Below are 18,323 nucleotides of genomic sequence, written 5' to 3'. Positions count from 1 at the left end.
GATGCTCATCTCTTTTCTTAAATAAGGTATTAGCAATTACAAAATCATAAGCTGGAGAAAAATCTAATGTAGTCTTACCACCTTCATTAGTCACTCCAAACCCATAGCCACCATAAATATTTTTAAAATCCTCTACATCTCTACCAACATGTTCATTTAAATCTTCTCAAATAAAATCTATTTCTTCAATATGTATCTTTTGAATTAATTCTTCTAAGTCATTTCAAAATTTGAATTTTATATACATATCTAAATTTATTTGAGGAGGATAAGCACTTATAATATTAATAATTTTACCATCAACAATAATCTTCAAAGTAATAATTCTATCTTCAATTATATCTATTTTTATAACATTATTCTTCAAATTCTTATTTATAATCACACCTAGCGGTGTAAGTGAGTTGAACCGGCTCGCGAGTAGGCTCAAACTCAACTTGTTTATGGGCTTGCGAGCCGAGCTTATCAAGCTCATGAGTCGAGCTCGAGTTCGAGCTTGAGCCGGCTCGGCTTGTGAGCTCGCGAGCCGGCTCGAATAAATATTAATATTTTTTAAATAAATTTATTTTATTTATTAAATTGAAATATTTAAAAAAATTAATAAAAAGCACCTAAGTTTTATTTAAATGTTAAACATTTTATCTTTTTTTCTTTAAAAAAAAAATTTGACTAAATTTTAAAGATCCCGCCTAAGTTTTAAAAATCCTGTTTAAGTTTTAAAAATCCGGCCTAAATTTTAATATTCCTGCTCATGTCTCACGAGCCGGCTTGCGATCTTGCTCGAGCTAGTTTACAATGGAACGAGCTCAAGTTTGAGCTCGGCTGTCGAGCTCGACTCGAGTTCGAGTTCGTTTTACAACAAAAGAGCCGAGTTCGATAAGACCTAAACTCGACTCGACTCATTTACACCCCTAATCACACCTACTTCATTTCTAGTATGACTTCTACCACAATACCTAAGTTTAAATCCTAAACTATCAGTCTCCTTAACTTTCTCTCCAATCCATTTAGTTTTCTGAATGTATAAAATATTTATCTTCATATGAATCATAATATCAATTAATTCTATTAATTTGCTTGTAAGAGAACCCACATTCCAAGATCTTATCCAAATTCTAGTTACATGGACTAGCTTCTTTTGCCCACATCCATCTATGATCTTTGTTGAATGTACTTAGGTCTGCTGACATTGGAGTCTCCATGGTGATAGATTTGTCATCTACTTCACGATTTCGTGTTGTCATTGATTTGAAGTCAGGAGGTTTTCTATGTGGGCCGTCTTCTGACAATGATCATGCCAAGGTTTTTCCACATTGTTGAATTGGGTTCCATGGGCGGCAGAGGCAGAGATGAAGTATTGAGAAATATTAGGTACCCTCAACGTTACCTTTCTCATGTTTCTTCATTTCAAACTTCAAAGAAGGCCTCACGAATATTGGGAAGAGGCTTCATGCTTAACATTCTCCTACGAACATCGTCAAAATTTTATTTAGACTGAGTAGAAACGTATACACTCGTTTCCACAATCATTCGGTATTTTTGACAATCTTTTGGGCACCTCTATTCTATTTCATTAAAGATGTCAAAATGTTATCAATAAGCATTAAAGAGTTGAAGTATATTATGATAGAGTAATTGTCTTGTTGTTGGTCATGAAGAACACTTTTGAAAATTTTTCTCATTTTTATTTTTTTTGAAATTTATTAATCATGGCATCATCGTATTATTTTTTAACTTCAATATTTAAAACTTTAGGCTTTTACAGTCATTGTGTGTACCACTCTTGTAAGATAATCTTCACTACCTTTCGTACTGACAAATAATATCATTAATTGAAAGGGTTTTTCCCATTAAGATTGTGCCCAATAACGATAAAGAAGGTCTCTGATGAGATGCTGCCGTTGATTAGGATAGATGGACCTTTCACCTCAGAGTAGTCTTTTCTTTTGTTTCCAACTATGAGAAGTGACGAAACAGGAATGAACGTGAGAAAATATGAGGAAAATTACTAGGAAGAGCAAATGAAATCGCTCCTATACCAGTTAAAACTTGAGGACGTTTTTCTTGATTCAATTCTTGAAGGATTTCGAAGTACAAGCTAAGTATAAATAGAGGAGATGATTCATACTTTCCTATATAAAAACAAGTAGAAAGAAAAAGAAATTATTTGAATATTTGAATTCATATCTTTATTATATTTAATATTAAAAAAAGAATGAAAGAGCAATGCCATGGATTGGTGAGGTGGATCAAACAATATTGAAAGCTTCTTGTACAAGTGCAGGCAGATGAACAGTAGGATCCATGAATTCTCTAGGTTCTGTGGACATCAATAGAAACCAATAGATTTATTATCTTAGAGCATAAATTGTCCTTCTTCTTCTATGGAGATCAGTGCACATGGTAGGATCATGTGTTAATTTCTTACTTCTTGAAATCTCGTAATCAAATAACTTTTGGTTATTATCTTTACTTTTGCTAGAACAGATTATCTTACTTTGGCTCAATGTTTTTTGGTTTTCGTTTTTTATTTTGCCCCACTTTCTAAACCATTAAAAAAGACGCGTGATTTTCACCATGATAAAATTTTTAACCTCCCCTTTGATTCAATTCAACTCTTGAATGCTTTATTTATTTTTTTGTCGTCTTTTACTTGAAGTATCTGATCTTTTCCTATAATCCTCTGAAAATTATCATGAAAAAATGATTTATTTTTTTTAATCGTACTTTATAATTTTCACAATATTAACATCAACGAATTTTTTTTTTTTAAATTTCTTTCTAGCTTCAAATTTATCTTTCAAAAGCCCTATTACTAAACCGTTTCTATTTCTGCATTGAATAAATTATGCTGGCAACTTGAAAAGTAAAGTTTTATATTAAATAAACCATTTCTTTCCTTTTTACAAAGATTTTCTTTAAACTTATATTTTTTCTTTTTTCTTTCTTCAACTAGAATTTTGTAAATTTGGAAAGTTAATATTATTGTCAAATAAGTTTATCATCGAGACGATACAATTGTTTTGCTTGATTTGCTTGTGTTAGTGGCAAATTGAGATGATTTTTTTTTTTAATTATTTCAAGTGTTTGGAAAGTTAATATTATTGTCGCTTCTATTTCTAAATCTTAATTTTTATGATGCAGTAAAAGTGGAATGCTTGTAGTGTTTTTTTTTGGTGGAGTCTCTATGCTTGAAGCATTTTGCTAATCAAGTTCCCGAAGACCTACATATTTTCAAGCTTGCCTCAAGTATGTTAAGTTTAAGTTATGTTGAACTAAAAATCATGACTATACAAAATTAGAAAGAAATACACAAAAAATAAAAGAAAATTATATATCTGTTATAATCATAATAATAATAGAAGCCCATGTGCCTATTAATTCTATTTCAGTTTTTTTGAAAATATGTAAATAAAATAATAAATTATTTTCAATATAATAATATTAATTTTGTTTTGCATTTTTCTTAATAACATCCATTTGGTTTACTTGTGATTGATATAGTTTATAGATACATGATTTATTAAAAATAACAAAATTACACCTGAATAAATAGAAAATTTTTGAATTAATCTTAGATGATAAATGATATTTGAATCAGTACTAATTAACTTAAATACAATAAGATCGATTAAAAAATACATTAAAAACTCAATACCCATGGTTAAAGACTGGTAAAGTTGGGCATGATAACTTCAAAATTTAAGGGTGTGCAGTTAAGCAGTACTTTTGCACTAAAGACAAAGGCTTCGTCCCTATTGCTTCATAAATCAGCTTTTTAGTATAAAAATTTAATTTTTTAAATTAGAATGTTGTTTTAAGAAATAATAAGAAAGTCATCCCAAACGAAACCAAAGTTGTATATGCTGAATTACCAATTCAAGCTTTAGCACATTTGAAATAACAGCACTTTCTCAAACTTCAACTCATATTTATTACTTGCTTCTATTAGAAAAAGTGTTGCTTGTGCATTCATATGATGTCCTATTGCATGTCTTGCTTTTCTTACTGTTTTAGATGTAATGTAATGTACTAATGAATGTACACCTCTTGGCCCATCATGAGAACATCTTTATGTTCTTAAGTTGTTTCACCACTCTATAATTAGATTCTCCATGAGGCTCTACGTAGGATTAACCTACCAATGATTAGTGAGAGACAAATCATTACAATAATATCTCTTAAACATCTTTCTTTAACATTCTTAAAACCTTAAGCGTGTACTAACAAGGCTGGTAGGGGTGACTAATATTGTTTCCAGCTGATAAAAAATCTGTCGCCTGAAAACTATCTCTGTAAGTTTTTATGAAATTTATCGCCTCCTGTCTTTGTTCTTCTAAAATACTTGTCATGTAATTAACTATGTAGCGTGACTTCCTTTTTTGTTTGACATCACCTATGATCTATATGTTATAAAATGCTATGTTATGTCCTACTATTTATACATTTCTGTACCAGTTCTCACATTAGCAGTATTTTTCCCTTAGGCTCATTTGGACTAATTTTCATGAAGGATGGTAATAGGCCACACCCTTTCTGAAGTCCACATATTTACCATGGTAATAGGCCATGTCTCAAAGCAATTGATACATGTTTCTGTTAAACGAATTACTCATAGTATTATGCCTGCAATAATTTCCTGATAAAATATGAATTTTCTGAGTTCATTTGTAACAAGATGTGCGTCTTGTTTCTGTTAATTAGTGTGGTTTCTTATGTTGTCAAGGTTTGAGCAAATTTCATCTTACGAGAGTACTATGGGCTCTCTTTTGATTGAAGGCAGCAGATGCAAATCTTATTGTAAGTTGGATGCAGAAAATCTTTGATTTCTTTTATTTGCTTTTAGCCATGTTTATACTTTTATTGCTTAGTGACAAGTTCAGAAGCAGAGATTAAAAAGCTTCCTCAGCACGTAATCAAAGTGTGTTTGAGGCTTCATTTAGTATGGCTTTCTTACCGCTTCTTAAAGCAACTTTTTAGTATAAAAAATTTAATTTTTTACTAAAAACCTGCATTAAGATGCAGTAAGAAAGCCGTCCCAAACAAAGCTTGAGTTTGTATTAAACAATTTTAACCAGCTTCCCTTTGTTTTTGGATTCAATATGGCATTAGATTGAAATGACTGTTGAACTAAGTAAGCAATGTGTACTTCTCTGTCAGACGCCTTGCAAACTTTTATAAATATAAAGAATTTTTGTTGTTGTTGTAAGAATTTTTGTTTTCCGACCTTTTCATCCTTGAAGAGCCTGCCATCTGATGATAGATTTATACAATCCTGAATTAAATTTTGATCTTCCCTTTTCCTTCTATCAACTTTTATGGAAAATTGAAGATTGGTGTTGACAGAACCTTGAGGTTGCAGCTTTTGAGTTAGACTTCTTGCATGTACTCACAACTTTTTTTTTTGTTCCCATCTCTGTCAAATGATGAAGGACATAATTCAATTCAGTAAACGTGGGTGGAAATATCCATATGAGGTAAACATTATTCTTTCCTTTATCTCTTCTGTCATTTCATGAACTTCTGCATCAATATGGCTACTGCACACCCAGCCAGGTTCACCCACCAACATCCCTGGCATAACTGTAGCGCATTAAGGGCTGTTCCTCTTTATGTGAACTAGAAACATTTTTATGTGTTTGTTTTATATGAGATTGAACAGCTATTATCCACTCTCAACGCTAGAAATTATTGCTGCAGTAATGTTAGTCAATGAAATGTCATAGGAACTAATCAGATTTTCAAGTAATAGCTTGACACTGTGATGGAGGAGCAAAACAATGGCATGTTGCATGAGTTGGACCATGACATTGGTATTTGGAAGGTTTTAGGTTTTTGTTTTTATTTAATAATGTCATGGTATGCATAGTTTTATAATAGGAGGTTTGTTAGGATTATAATAAATATTTGTTATTTTGAAAAGAGTTAGATTTGAAATTGATATGATAATTTATTGTTTTTATGGGAAAGTTTTGAGATAAGCTTTCTTAGACTTCGTTAAAGGCGGTTTTTTTACTGCTTCTCGAGTACAAAATTTTTAATTTTTATACTAAAAAGTTGTTTTAAGAAGCAATAAAAAAACTGTCCCAAATGAAGTCATAATTTTATTTTAATTTGTTTTTGTTGTATTATCGTGTCCAAAGTTATTATTTCTCTTTTTTTAGTGAAATTTGAGGCCTCCCTTTTGTGATAAGATTGATGAATTTGTAACAATGAAATGTGTTTTTTTAATGCCCACTTTTGGGAGTAAATTAAGGCTTCATTATGGACGGCTTTTTTCTGCTTTTTAAAAGTAGCATTTTAGTACAATTTTTTTTAGTTTTTTAACTAAAAAGCTGTTTTAAAAAGCAGAAAGAACAAACGAAACCTAAATGGGTTTGATGTTGTGTTAGATAGACCAATAGTTAAATCCGGATTCAAACCAAAAGCATGAGTTAAATAGTTGAGAGCTAATCACTTGATATTTATATGTTAACATATATTTTTTTCAATTATTCAATATAAGACTAAATTCAAAGTCTCACATATTTTAATAATCTCATTCGCACGTGTGAGTACTTCACTTCTATCATTATTCTTTAAAAAAAGGCTCATCAATTATTATGCATGAAGAGCAATTCTTGAGGTACTTTGTGCATCATATGCCTTTGAATCTTATTTAGTCATAGTAGAGCCCCACCTAAGAATCATAGGTGCCCTTATCTATAGGACATGTTGATCTCAATCGAATATTTGACTATAATACTTTTTTAGGTAGTAAACTAAATGAAAGGTAATCTTGATATTTCTATGTAATTATATTTTTCAACTATTCGATGTCAGATTAATGCTTTGTTTGGGGTGATTTTTTTTATTACTTCTTAAAATAGCTTTTTTGTTTAAAAATTTAATTTTTTATACTAAAAATTTGTTTTAAGAAGCAATAAAAAAGTCGTCACAAACGAAGGCTAAACCTAAATCCTCAAATTCTTTAGCATATTTATTGTAAATCTGTCTGGCTTCTCTATAAGTGATCTACTCTTCTTTTTAAAAAAAAAAAAAATTATTCCAAAAAAGATAAGGAAGCTACAACAAAGATTCAAAAACAACCAAAGCCAAAATACTTTAGATAACGAGAAACAAAAGCAAACTTAGCAAAACAAGCAATCAAAGATACAGGAAAAGGAGCAAAAAGTGGACTCAGGAAATGGCGAAGCTCCCACAACTACCCCACAGCCAGGCACGGACCATTAATTGGTGACATCCACTCATAAACACATCCTCAACCTACAACCCACACAGACCACCACCATATAGAAGGGCTTATTGCAAATGTTGCCAACAAGTCCGGGCCAACAAGATGATAAGCAAAGAGCCACCTCATCATCATCCAAATAGTCAATAAAGCCCATGGCATTGAAAGCGAAAGTATAACCCAAAGGCGTAAAGACTATTTCTTCTTAGATTTATTTTAATGTCTTTTGTCACCGTCATTGAGTACTGCTTGATCAAAAACACACCCCACCATGAAACTATGCATATCATCATTTACATGGTCACCAAAATCATCACCCTCCCCCCATAAGGCATGGATAGGGACTCATCCATATCCATCCAATCAGATTGATCCAAAATAGAGTTATTCAAATACCGAGTCAGATGGGCTTTCAAATCTGCGTTAGACATAACTGAATTAGGAATATCAACATACTCTGCATTTCCCTTCGAGACATTCACAATAGGAGACAAGTTCGACTTAACATTAATAGGTAAGCTCGAAGCCAAATTAATAAATGAATTTTCTACATCTCGGACCATAGACTCCGAAGTAATATAACCAACGAATGGATTGGCGAACCTGACAAAGCAGAAGCTAACAAATCCTCACTAGTAGGCAAACCATTCCCAGAACCCACATCAACAAACATATCACCCAAATATGCCACAACATCCGCACAAGAATGGCTAGCTATAAGGCTAATACCACAATTATTTTCAATCAAATTTCCATCCACACCCTCACAAATAACATTCTTAGGTGGAACCGAAGGAGCATGTTCCTTCTCAACAAGAACATAATCACTAAAGGCTAAAGCAAAATTCAATTGACAACATTATCCCCCAAATAATCAACAAAACTTTCCAACCACAATACCAATGGGACTCAACTCCAAAGTTCTATCATTAGCATCATCAGCATTAACCACCCTATTGATGGTAAGCACAACAAGAAGCAAGGAAGGGATAGCAAAATGATTCAAATTCCCTTCACAGTTAACAATAATATTAACAGGTTTATAATAGGAGTAACATTATAGGCGGGGCAGAAGAGAGGTGAGGACGATAATCACCCATCATATGTACAGGAAGCACAAAAGGGGGGAAATCCTTCCATGAAAACTTGCTAAACATAACTCAATTTCTCAGGACCTAACCAAACTTTGTTAGGGTAAGATTTAGTGATGTCAATCTCAACAAGCACACGAGCCACGAAAGGCTGAGACCAACAGAAGTAGCAGTGTCAACCTTCAAAAATTTGCCAAAAATTGAACCTAAACTGTGAAGTATACGATTGGAGTAGAGATGAGGACGGAGATGCAAAAAAGAAACCAAAATAGGGATCACCGGAGATTTAACACCAACATCAAATAAAGGAGACCACTTGGTTATTTTCATGTAACAATTATACACTAGATAAGATCTATGACAAAAGACCCTACAATAATAAAGATCATTAGCCAGTTTGATCAAAATATGCGACAGATCAAATTGGGTAACCAAGACTTCTCCATTAAGCTTAAGATTGAAAAATAGCCTCCGAATAGATTCAAGAGAGGGGCACTTAGAGGGGAAGAAACTGGCTAATGAAAATTGAAAAGGGACAACCAAAGCCAGAATTTCATGCTACGAAATTCATAGAGAAGGAAAACCATAAAAGGAGGTATTTTTAAGATCAAGAAAACTCACATCAGAGGAAAAATCATAAAGAGCTTCCAAAATTGAGTGAGATTTTAATGAACCCTCTAAAAACCAGGTTCGTACAGGCGATTCGCCACCATTCTGGGTAGGACACTGGAGATGGATGAAACGTAAACAAAACGGTAAACCAGTGAAAATTTCAAAAGGAGAATAGAAGACATCCCTGGATGAAACACCGCCTAGGAGCACCAGCGTCACCGAGCAGGGCAAGGTAACCCTAACGGAGGGCGAGGGAACCCTAGAGGAGAATTTGACAATGATTGAAGGATATTAGGTGATCTAGTTTTCTTTATATAGTTGTTTTAATTGAATTAGGCAACTCTTGATTTTTTTCCTTATATGTGTAAGATGAAAGCCAAATACTCATACTTAGCTTAGAATTAACCTAAGAGTTTTATCTCAAGTGATATGCTCACTTATTCTTAGCTTAGAGGTCATAAATTAAAATATGGATTTTGATATTCTTTAATTAATGTTGACCTCTATAACAAATCCAAAATTAAAATTAAAATGTAAAATACCTGCCCCAAATCCTGTCAAAACTTGCACATCTGGCAGCCCATCATGGTATTATGCTCAAATCACGTCGAAATCCTATAGATGTTATGCATATCAGCTCTGAACTGTCTATTTCTGGCAAGATGATGCTATACAACTCGTCGATCACGCCCCCATTTGTTATTAAAACGAGGAAGGAACAAAAGCTGAGGGTTCTGATTTTCCTTCATCTCAGCCAAATCACAAAGCCCCATTGATTTTCTTATTCTTCCTCATCACCTGCAGCCGACCTGCTTGCAAGCCCCAAACCTTCCGAACACTTTAATCCACCAACCTTACTCCATTACAAGACTCAATTCTATGTCAACATCATTCGCTCGCTTCTTTCACACCCACAAAACCTCTTGACCGGAACTAGACGCCAACCTGCATTCCGAGCTCAAAGGCCTACTCTACACCTCACCTGTCCCATCGAGCTCGATTCAACCTCACTCATAGCACCGAACTCAACTCCTAGCTACAAGTTCCCAGACGCACGGAGGTGTCTGCATGCCTCCAGTTGATTGCATCTCCTCAACACTTCTGTCCCTCTATCATTGCATATTTTAATGCACTAAGTTGATGACCAAGATGTATTTGAATGGTGTAAGGTAAATATCGCCTGCATATAACCAATGTCACCTAATTGAAATCATCGACTATAGATGTACTGCAAGAGTGACATGCCTTTTGCAAATACAGATTCACATTCAACATCAAATAATTTGTAGATGAATACATTAGCCCGCCTGCAATAAGCAACAATAAATACATTGCAAGAATGAGGAGTCCTTTGCAAACATCTAGAAGTTGATATATGAATGAATGAAGCTCATTGACAGCCTACATCAACACACAAATGAAAATGCTAACTTGCCTGCAAATAACAAAATATCTTGCAAACATACGCAATGCAACATACGATGAATACGAATGCTTGGTGGCAATGATGAGAGATTTGTCGTATGCATAGTAGTATGCCTACAAGTGATAATCAACAATGGGCAATGAATGCTACGACACTCTTACAATCAACCACTATTCAATGTCAAGCATATATGATGGTCTGTTGCATGCATAAGCAGAGGATATATAGCGAAATGCAAGCGTCTAAGAGCATATGCAAGAGAATTGTTAGTATATGACAGTCTATATGCAAGAAGTAATAAATAATCATAGTGCAACGCCATATTAACATATCCTTAATATGCATACAAGCTGACAGAAGGCGCTTATCAATTCGAAAACCAAATCCCTGCATACATGTCAATAGGATTCATTTGCATAGCTGATCATTGCACCCCACCCCCCTAATGCATTGAAAGAGTGCTGACACATTCATACATGTATTCACACAAAAATGTTGTATACTTGTGGCACTGCATACGTACAACTATTACATAAATATGTTATGCAAGAATGCTTGCAAAAGTATATACCCACATGGTCCTCGACGAGTGTATTATACATACATATGACATCAGAGGATGTTATGTGGGTCAAAAAATGAACCTGAGTTTGAGCCCGACCCTCATACATTAATGGATATGAGTCAACACGATTCGACCTATCAAACAAATATATGATTGCGGCATCAACATGAATATTTATTTTAATATTTTTATATTAGGCCTTCAAGGATTATGACAAAGAAAAGTCATTAGCAAAGGTATAAAGCATATAATGAACTTAATCCACTATCCGCAAATAGACAGAGGTGATGTCAATGTTCAATCTAAAAGGTAAAATTTTCCCATAAAAAAATTGCGATGATGGTCGTGTTGACAAAAAAATCATAACTAGAGAGGATCCCAAGTATTCAAAAAATGTCTCATAATGCCTATAAAAATCCAAAATTTTAAAAATCATCCAAAGTCGAAATATTTAAAATGAAATAAATCATCAAATGCTTAAGTAAAACCCATCCATCCTCCACAATAGTTTGTTGAGGTGGACAAATTTGAAAATTACTTTAGCTCACAATGATCCAATGTCAGGTCAAGAATATCACTATGATTCATTCTCAGACAGTCTACTACAAGTAAGGGTGTGGCATATGTCTTCTAACTGGTGGTTTTGCATCCAAATGACATCATAGGTAATTGGTTATGACCAAGACCCTCTGAACCGTGTGGTTTTGCCGCCAAATGGCACCACTAAATTATGATCATGGTCAGAGCCTGTGTGCTCTCCAATGACGTCAAATCCTTGAGATATGCATCAATAGGATATAATCGATAGGGCACAATGCCCTTTGTTAACTAAGGTGGATTCAAATTTTCCCCCTTACCCAAATACTCGAGCATGATGACTCTAGACAACGAAACCATGGGATATTATTCATGTCTATCATCACTCCCCCCACCGTCTTCTTTAAGTGTAAGGTGGTGCATTTCTAGTTTTAAATATCAAATTTTCAAATACCAAAATAATGCTTCTATTATACACCAGATTCAACGCTTCTCTACATATTTGTTAGGTGACTAACCTTAATTGAAAGTTCTCTCTCATTATCGGGAGGGGTAATTAAATATACCAGAACTAAGATCATAAAGTCCTCACAAAATGAGGGCAAAATCACTAGGTAGTGTCTTATTTAAAACCCAATCCGCCTTCTAAAAAATTGTCTAAGAACTTAAAAGTTAAAACTCTCCTTGACGACCCGTAGATGAAGAAAGAAAGGTGTCCACGGAGAGGACGGGGCCCAAATTTTCCGAGCCTACAATTAAATATTTCTAACTTTCTATTGAATTTGGTGCATAACACACCTTACACTATTGTTATCAATGAATATTTTAATGCTTATTTATCAATATATAATTGATATATCATCAAAAAAATATCTTGATCGGGCACAAATCTCGAGGCAAAATCAAGTCGGAAACTTCAAAAATTAAATCCGGGATCACCTGAAATTCTATTTCAGCAAACTTACAGTCAAACTGAGCATCTCAGAAATACGAACTCAACAACACCAAATTCAACTTAATCTGAGCCAAAATAAGTTCGAATCGAAGACCTGAAGTGTTGTTGGCAGATTCAAACCACAATTTGGATTACAAAACAGTTTCCAAACATGACACACTTATACTCAAATCGAGCGGCTCGACGAGACGAATCCAATGAGTCCAAGATCACTGAATTCTGATATCATTAAGACCTTCAAATGTCTAATAAACGGTCCACGATCAAAAGATTCAATATCAGTCGTCCATCCGATCCACTCCACCTTTTCCCTTGATCCTCCTCCTATTTACAAGTCATGCCATCCTTGAAAAACTAAAAATATCCTTCTCGACCACCGTCGGAGTTCTGCTCGATGCCCAAGTGACGTCGGAATTCTACCCGACGCCGGAATTCTGCCCATGCGACGCCAGAATTTTGCCCAAGTGACGTCGGAATTCTACCTGACGTTCAAGTGACGCTGAAACTCCGCCCGATTTCCAAGGGACGCTGGAATTCTAAGTGACTATGAATTCAACTCGAATACACAACTTGTCCGTAACTGGACTTCAATCCGGAAGTAAATCATTGTAATATGATCGTCCTAAATTCTAAGGACAAGTCAGCCTCTTGTATCCCAAGAAAACACTAGTGAAATTTTTTTAATTAGGCGTGGCCTAGTGGTTTTTCCCCTTTCTAGGGTTTTCCATATAAAAAATATGGGTATATTTATTTCTCTCATGTTTGTGTGCTAGATATCTGTACAACGTTGAGACATAAACTTTCTAACTCTATTGCCGCGTATATTCTAGCCCGCAACATCGTGGCCCCGTGGTTTTTCTCCTTTTCATGGTTTTCCACTTAAAAATCTGGGTGTCCTTATTTCTTCATGTTTTTGTGCTAGATATCCGTACAACGCTAAGACGTAAACTTTCTAACTCTATCATCGCATATATTCTAGCCCGCAACAATAATAGTTCTTATATCTTTTGTTTTTTTAACTAAAATAAAAATATTTGGAGAAATTTCTTCTCTTTAGATACAAATTCAAGCTTTGAATTGATATCCGCTTGAAATGTTACCCAAAATTGTTTACTCCATGGAGTCATATGTGACTAAATAGTTCTAAACTAAACAAGGAGCTTAAGCTTTTTATCTGGGTATCATATTCATAATTTTGAGAAATTGTATATCGTCATTTGGCTTATCTGAAAGAAATTGTATGGTCTTTTGAGAGTTTTTCAAAGGCATTATTTCATCACATGCATTTTTTTACTTATGTATCAAATTACAAAATCACATGCATGAATTTTTATTTTAATTATCTTGAATGAGATCGAATCCCTTAACCAACTAGCTTATAGTAGTTAGTGAAATTTCGGCTTCATTTGAGACATTTTTCTTACTATTTTATAAAGTAATTTTTTAATATAAAAATATCTTGAAAATAACAAAAAAATAACAAAAAACTATCCCAAACGAAAGCCTTCATATATCTAATAATTTTTTTAATACATCCAATCTAAATAATAGTTTAATTTAGGGTTTTGACTCAATGTCAGGAGTCTGAATTTTAATATAAGAAAATTTAATAATTAAAAAATTAATATTTTGATATGCTCTTAACTCTTCAAAAAAAAAATCTATTGCAGCTCCATTTTTTTGACCTCATGTTTATAATTATTTATATTTAATAAAATTATGCTCTCTCATCATAATAAATAATAAAATTAAAAAAATTAAAATTCACACAAAAGATAAAAGAGTAATAAGAGGTCCTGCATAGTCCATCTTGATCTATTAATTAAGAGCTTAATCTAGCAATTAAAAGATCTTGAGTAGTTAGCTAATAAATAAATGGTCCTCCCCTCCATAGTAGAAAATCTAGCATAAAGCCACTAACTGCTACATCCTAAACTACCTGAGCTAGAAACACTGAAACAAAGGGAATCATAATAAGAGTCAGCATCACCAAAGGAAATAATAAATAAATAATAATAATAATAATAATAATAAATATCCCAATCACATGCTCTGAAATGGTACTCTCAAGTCTCAAGCTTGCTTACAGGTCCTCAGGTTGCAGCTTCTGCCAAGTCTTCCCACAATCATGCCTCCATTATTGTGCTGCCCCCTTCTCGAACAATTCCAGTGCAACTGCTGCCTTACTGTCTCACTTTCTCTTATATTTCTCTTTCCTATCAATTTTTTTTTTTCAATTATTAAAATTACTACTATTACAACAATACTAATATCAAGTTTTTATCCTACTACGTGGGGTCGGCTACATGAAAATTTTTTTTTTCCATTATGTCTGACTAAGAGTCAAATTTTCATTTAGATCTAATGAAGAAAAATAATTTCTAATATTTTCTAACCAATTTTTTTAGATCTATTTCTGTCTTTTTTTTTTAAACAGAGGTTAAATTTAATAGATATACTTTTCTAACCGAATCATTGGATTTAAAATTAATTAGCTCAAAACTATCTGGTTTTAGTTTGAGTACCTTAAGCTAAATCTGCTTATAATTTGGGAGTCAAGGCAACATAGCTTGTTAATTTTGATTCATAGCTCGATTTAGATTTTTTTAAAGAATATAATTTTAATTAGCTTATCTTCTAAAAAAAAATTTATTCGACATGCATCATGCTGATTTGTAAATGTGGAATTTTATTTTCAAATTGGATTTATCAATTAAATTATGATTAAAAAATCGTTCTAATTTGGAGGGAAGTAAGAAAAAAAAATCTATTATTGCTTAGTGGTAGTTTCGGGCGTAGGTGAGACAAGTTAGCTTGTGAGACTATTTGAACTCGATTTACTAATAAATTCACGAGCTAAGTTTTTCGAGCTACGAATTTGAGTTCCATCTTAAATTTTAGCTAATATATTATATTGGCTCGAACTAGAGCTGGACTCACCTCAACTCAGCTCATTAGCTTGGCGATCAAGTCCATTCAATTAATACTAATTAACATATTGATATTTATATTAATATAATTAATTATTTTATCCATATTCAAAATAAGAAATAAAGGCCTCCAGCTATCTTATCAAGTTCGAGCATTAGAGTCAAGACCGGCCCTTATATTTTTCATTCGAGTCAAGCTCGAGTTCAGCTCAGTGTAAACTAAACAAATTTGACTTGATTAAGCAACTAAACTTGACTCGCTCTTTTAACACCCCTAACGATAATGATTCCAACAGTAAGTTCTAAACCAGCTGATACGTACCATATGCATAAATTTATGATTAAATTCAATCAGAATTAAAAAAAAAAAAGTAAAAAGGGCTCAGGAAAGGACATCAAAGTTCTCAAAATAGCTGCACTTCATCTTACATTACTAGATTAGTAAAGAAACTTATAATAACCATAACTAGCAACAAAAGTAAAGGAGAAAGCTAAAAGGCTGCAGCATCATTATATTATATATATATATATATATAAGGCCATATAAGCGTTATTTAAAATTAACGCTGTAATCTCTAGCAGCATCACTAAAAGGATCATTCCATTCCCAAAGTTTATTGGATAATAGCGGTGGCAATTGATTCACAGGAAGCAGTTGTGGCTGGTTCAGGTAGCTTACAATCCTGCTCAGTTCATGCACAGAGGTGTCTGAAGAAGAATGTATGGGTGGCTGTGAATGGTACTGTGATGAACCTTCTTCTTCCATTGGAGTTGAGCTGAGAGAAACTATGGGAATGGTGGTGGAAGAAGCGTACATGGCTTCCTCTGTGCATTTACAGTCGCCAAGCTCTGAAGAAGGTGAAGGTCCTTCTCCAGCTGCAGATTGTAGATAGCCTATGGGAAGAGGATTGATTTGTCTGAGATTTTTGTCTGGTGTAGTAGTGCTGGATGATGAAGCCTTGGAAGAGATTTTGTTGGAAGAACGGTGGTGATCTTCTACACCAGGTCTCTTGTACACTCTGCACAGCGAGATCTCCGTCTGCAAAGCGCGTTTGTTAAAGCTAGCATTTCTGCTTTTTATCTGTTTGTTTTCAGTTTTTCATGGATGTAATGTGATATATGGATCAAATTAAAGCAAGGAGAAAACGTACTTTAGATCATGATATTTTAATAAAAAGCTTAACAAGAAGAATTTAATGTAATTTAATTACTAATTTTCCAATACAAAAGCCATCATAACATAAGGAAATGATTAATCTTTAATGACAAATTAACTAACCTTATAATTTCGATCGGTTTCAGGCTGCGGGAGCCTGTACTCATTCATGATCCAGCTAGTGCGGATTCCTTTAGGTGCTTTCCCCGAGTAAAAAACAAGAGTTTTCTTCAGCCCAATCGGTCGCGAGTTCTCGCTCCGAATCATCCGGTCCGCTCCGGTCGCCTTCCAGTATCCCGATGTGGTCACCCGGTTCGGCCGGTCTCCGTTCCTGTACTTCCTGTCCCTCGGCACATAAAAGAACCATTCTTTCTCCCCTATCGCTGCCAGTGCTGCAAATTCCACAGCAATAATAGAAATTTGAACAATTTTGAAGAAAGAGTAGGTCGCCTGAAAAGCAAAGCTAAAAATACTATTTTTAGATGCAGAAGAAGAAGAAGAAGCTGAAGAAGAAGAAGAAGAGGAGGAGGAATTGCGAAGGAGTACAGGGAAGCTCCCAAGGGTCATAGCGATAGAGATCGAGGAAGGTTATGAGGTCGACGTTGAAGCGTTTTCCTTCAACTTTGCGACGGAGATAGAATTCGATGAGTTCTTCTTCTGTAGGGTGGAAGCGGAAGCCGGGCATGACGAGGTCGTTCTCGTGCGCGTCTTTCTCAGCTTCGTCTCTGCTCATGGCAGCGGCGATTGCCATAAACCGTTTGGCTAATTCTTCATTGGAAAAGTGGAGATATATATGATTTTCTATAGTCTTGCTTGCTTGCTGCTGGATCGACCCTTTTTATACTGTGGGCAAGTGGGCTTAGCTGTCCAATGAGTGCAAGTTGGGTCCTTTTTTTATCTAAATAAAAAAATAACCAAGCTTATATTTTGGGTAAATATTGTGAATATAATTTTGATTAGGATGAATTTGTATTTCATTCACCTCAGCTATTTTTTTATGAAAAAAATGATTTTTTTTTTTTAAAGAAGAAACGGTTTAATTATAGTTAGCACTATTTTTCTAACACTGTAGAAGAGTAAAGGGAGAGAGGAAGGGGAAGGTAGGGAGGATCAAAAGGGAGTACAAGAATGCTATATATGGATATGAGAGAGAGAGAGAGGAGAGAGAGAGAGAGAGGCCCTACTTGGGAAAGGAGCATGGAGGTATTAAAGAAGTGAAAAAGACTTCACAAGTAGAGGACAGCTTGGCGGTGGCCTCTTAGAGGTGATTCATTATTTATTTTCTCATTCTCTTCATGTTTTTCTACCTTCTTCCACCATTATTTTCCTCTCTTTGTATCATCTAACAAAGCTTAAATCTCTTATTATTTATTTTTTCTGAATATTTGACTGCCTTCAGCTTAGTTTCTGCACTCAATATTATTTAATTTCTTACTTAAATTTCGTACTATATACATCCTTAATTTCTTTTTAAATTTTGTTTCCTTCATCCTTCAAAATATTTTACTTTCTGAGCATCTTGGGGGGTGTGGCTGTACGTCGTCGTATACTGGTATTTGTTAGTCGTTCAATTTTAGCATGCATGCATGATGTGAATTTTGCATGCACGGATCTACAGCCTTGTTTGAGAAATGCTAAGAAGTCCAAAATGAATTTGAATTAAATTTAAAATATTTTTAATATGATTCTCCAAAATTAAATTTTTATTGTCACAAGCACATAATTCGAATAGGAAAGTAAAACATTTTTCTTTAATTTTGAATTTGTGTTATGGTCAAATGAATTGTGTTATATGTGTGTAGCTTGCTTGCAGTAAA

At 34.0% G+C, this 18,323-nt stretch overlaps 1 protein-coding gene and 1 long non-coding RNA gene across 6 annotated transcripts; one reads left to right on the top strand and one right to left on the bottom strand.

Annotated features, from left to right (window-relative positions):
• Nucleotides 1-648: 648 nt before the first annotated feature.
• Nucleotides 649-5,941, top strand: LOC110115001. 5 transcript variants are annotated; one of them, XR_003700667.1, is made up of 3 exons: nt 649-1,371; nt 4,727-4,800; nt 5,433-5,941. It is a non-coding gene; the product is annotated as an uncharacterized LOC110115001 (long non-coding RNA). The 5 variants fall into 5 exon arrangements; XR_002305284.2 differs by lacking the exon at nt 649-1,371 and adding an exon at nt 2,797-3,249; XR_003700666.1 differs by lacking the exons at nt 649-1,371; nt 5,433-5,941 and adding exons at nt 2,797-3,249; nt 4,488-4,559 and having other exon boundaries at nt 4,727-5,209.
• Nucleotides 5,942-15,740: 9,799 nt separating this feature from the next.
• Nucleotides 15,741-17,551, bottom strand: LOC110115000 (NAC domain-containing protein 35-like). Its single transcript, XM_020848085.2, has 3 exons — nt 17,053-17,551; nt 16,630-16,898; nt 15,741-16,389 (listed from the first exon to the last, which is right to left on the bottom strand). Exons 1-3 carry the CDS (start codon nt 17,255-17,257, stop codon nt 15,901-15,903), a joined length of 963 nt encoding a protein of 320 aa, XP_020703744.1. The 5' UTR covers nt 17,258-17,551; the 3' UTR covers nt 15,741-15,900.
• Between the last annotated feature and the right edge of the window lie 772 nt (nt 17,552-18,323).

The sequence above is a fragment of the Dendrobium catenatum genome, unplaced genomic scaffold (assembly GCF_001605985.2).
Source record: "Dendrobium catenatum unplaced genomic scaffold, ASM160598v2 fragScaff_scaffold_542, whole genome shotgun sequence".
Taxonomy (NCBI): Eukaryota; Viridiplantae; Streptophyta; class Magnoliopsida; order Asparagales; family Orchidaceae; genus Dendrobium; species Dendrobium catenatum.
Note: the sequence above shows the minus strand (reverse complement) of the source record. Positions and strands in the feature narration are given on the sequence as shown.

Coding starts and splice junctions, on each gene's coding strand:
- LOC110115000 (XM_020848085.2), bottom strand. CDS start 17,257: ATGGCAATCGCCGCTGCCATGAGCAGAGACGAAGCTGAGAAAGACGCG. Junction 16,899..17,052: donor TGACCCTTGGGAGCTTCCCT/GTACTCCTTCGC, acceptor TGGAATTTGCAG/CACTGGCAGCGATAGGGGAG. Junction 16,390..16,629: donor AAACCGATCGAAATTATAAG/GTTAGTTAATTT, acceptor CGCGCTTTGCAG/ACGGAGATCTCGCTGTGCAG.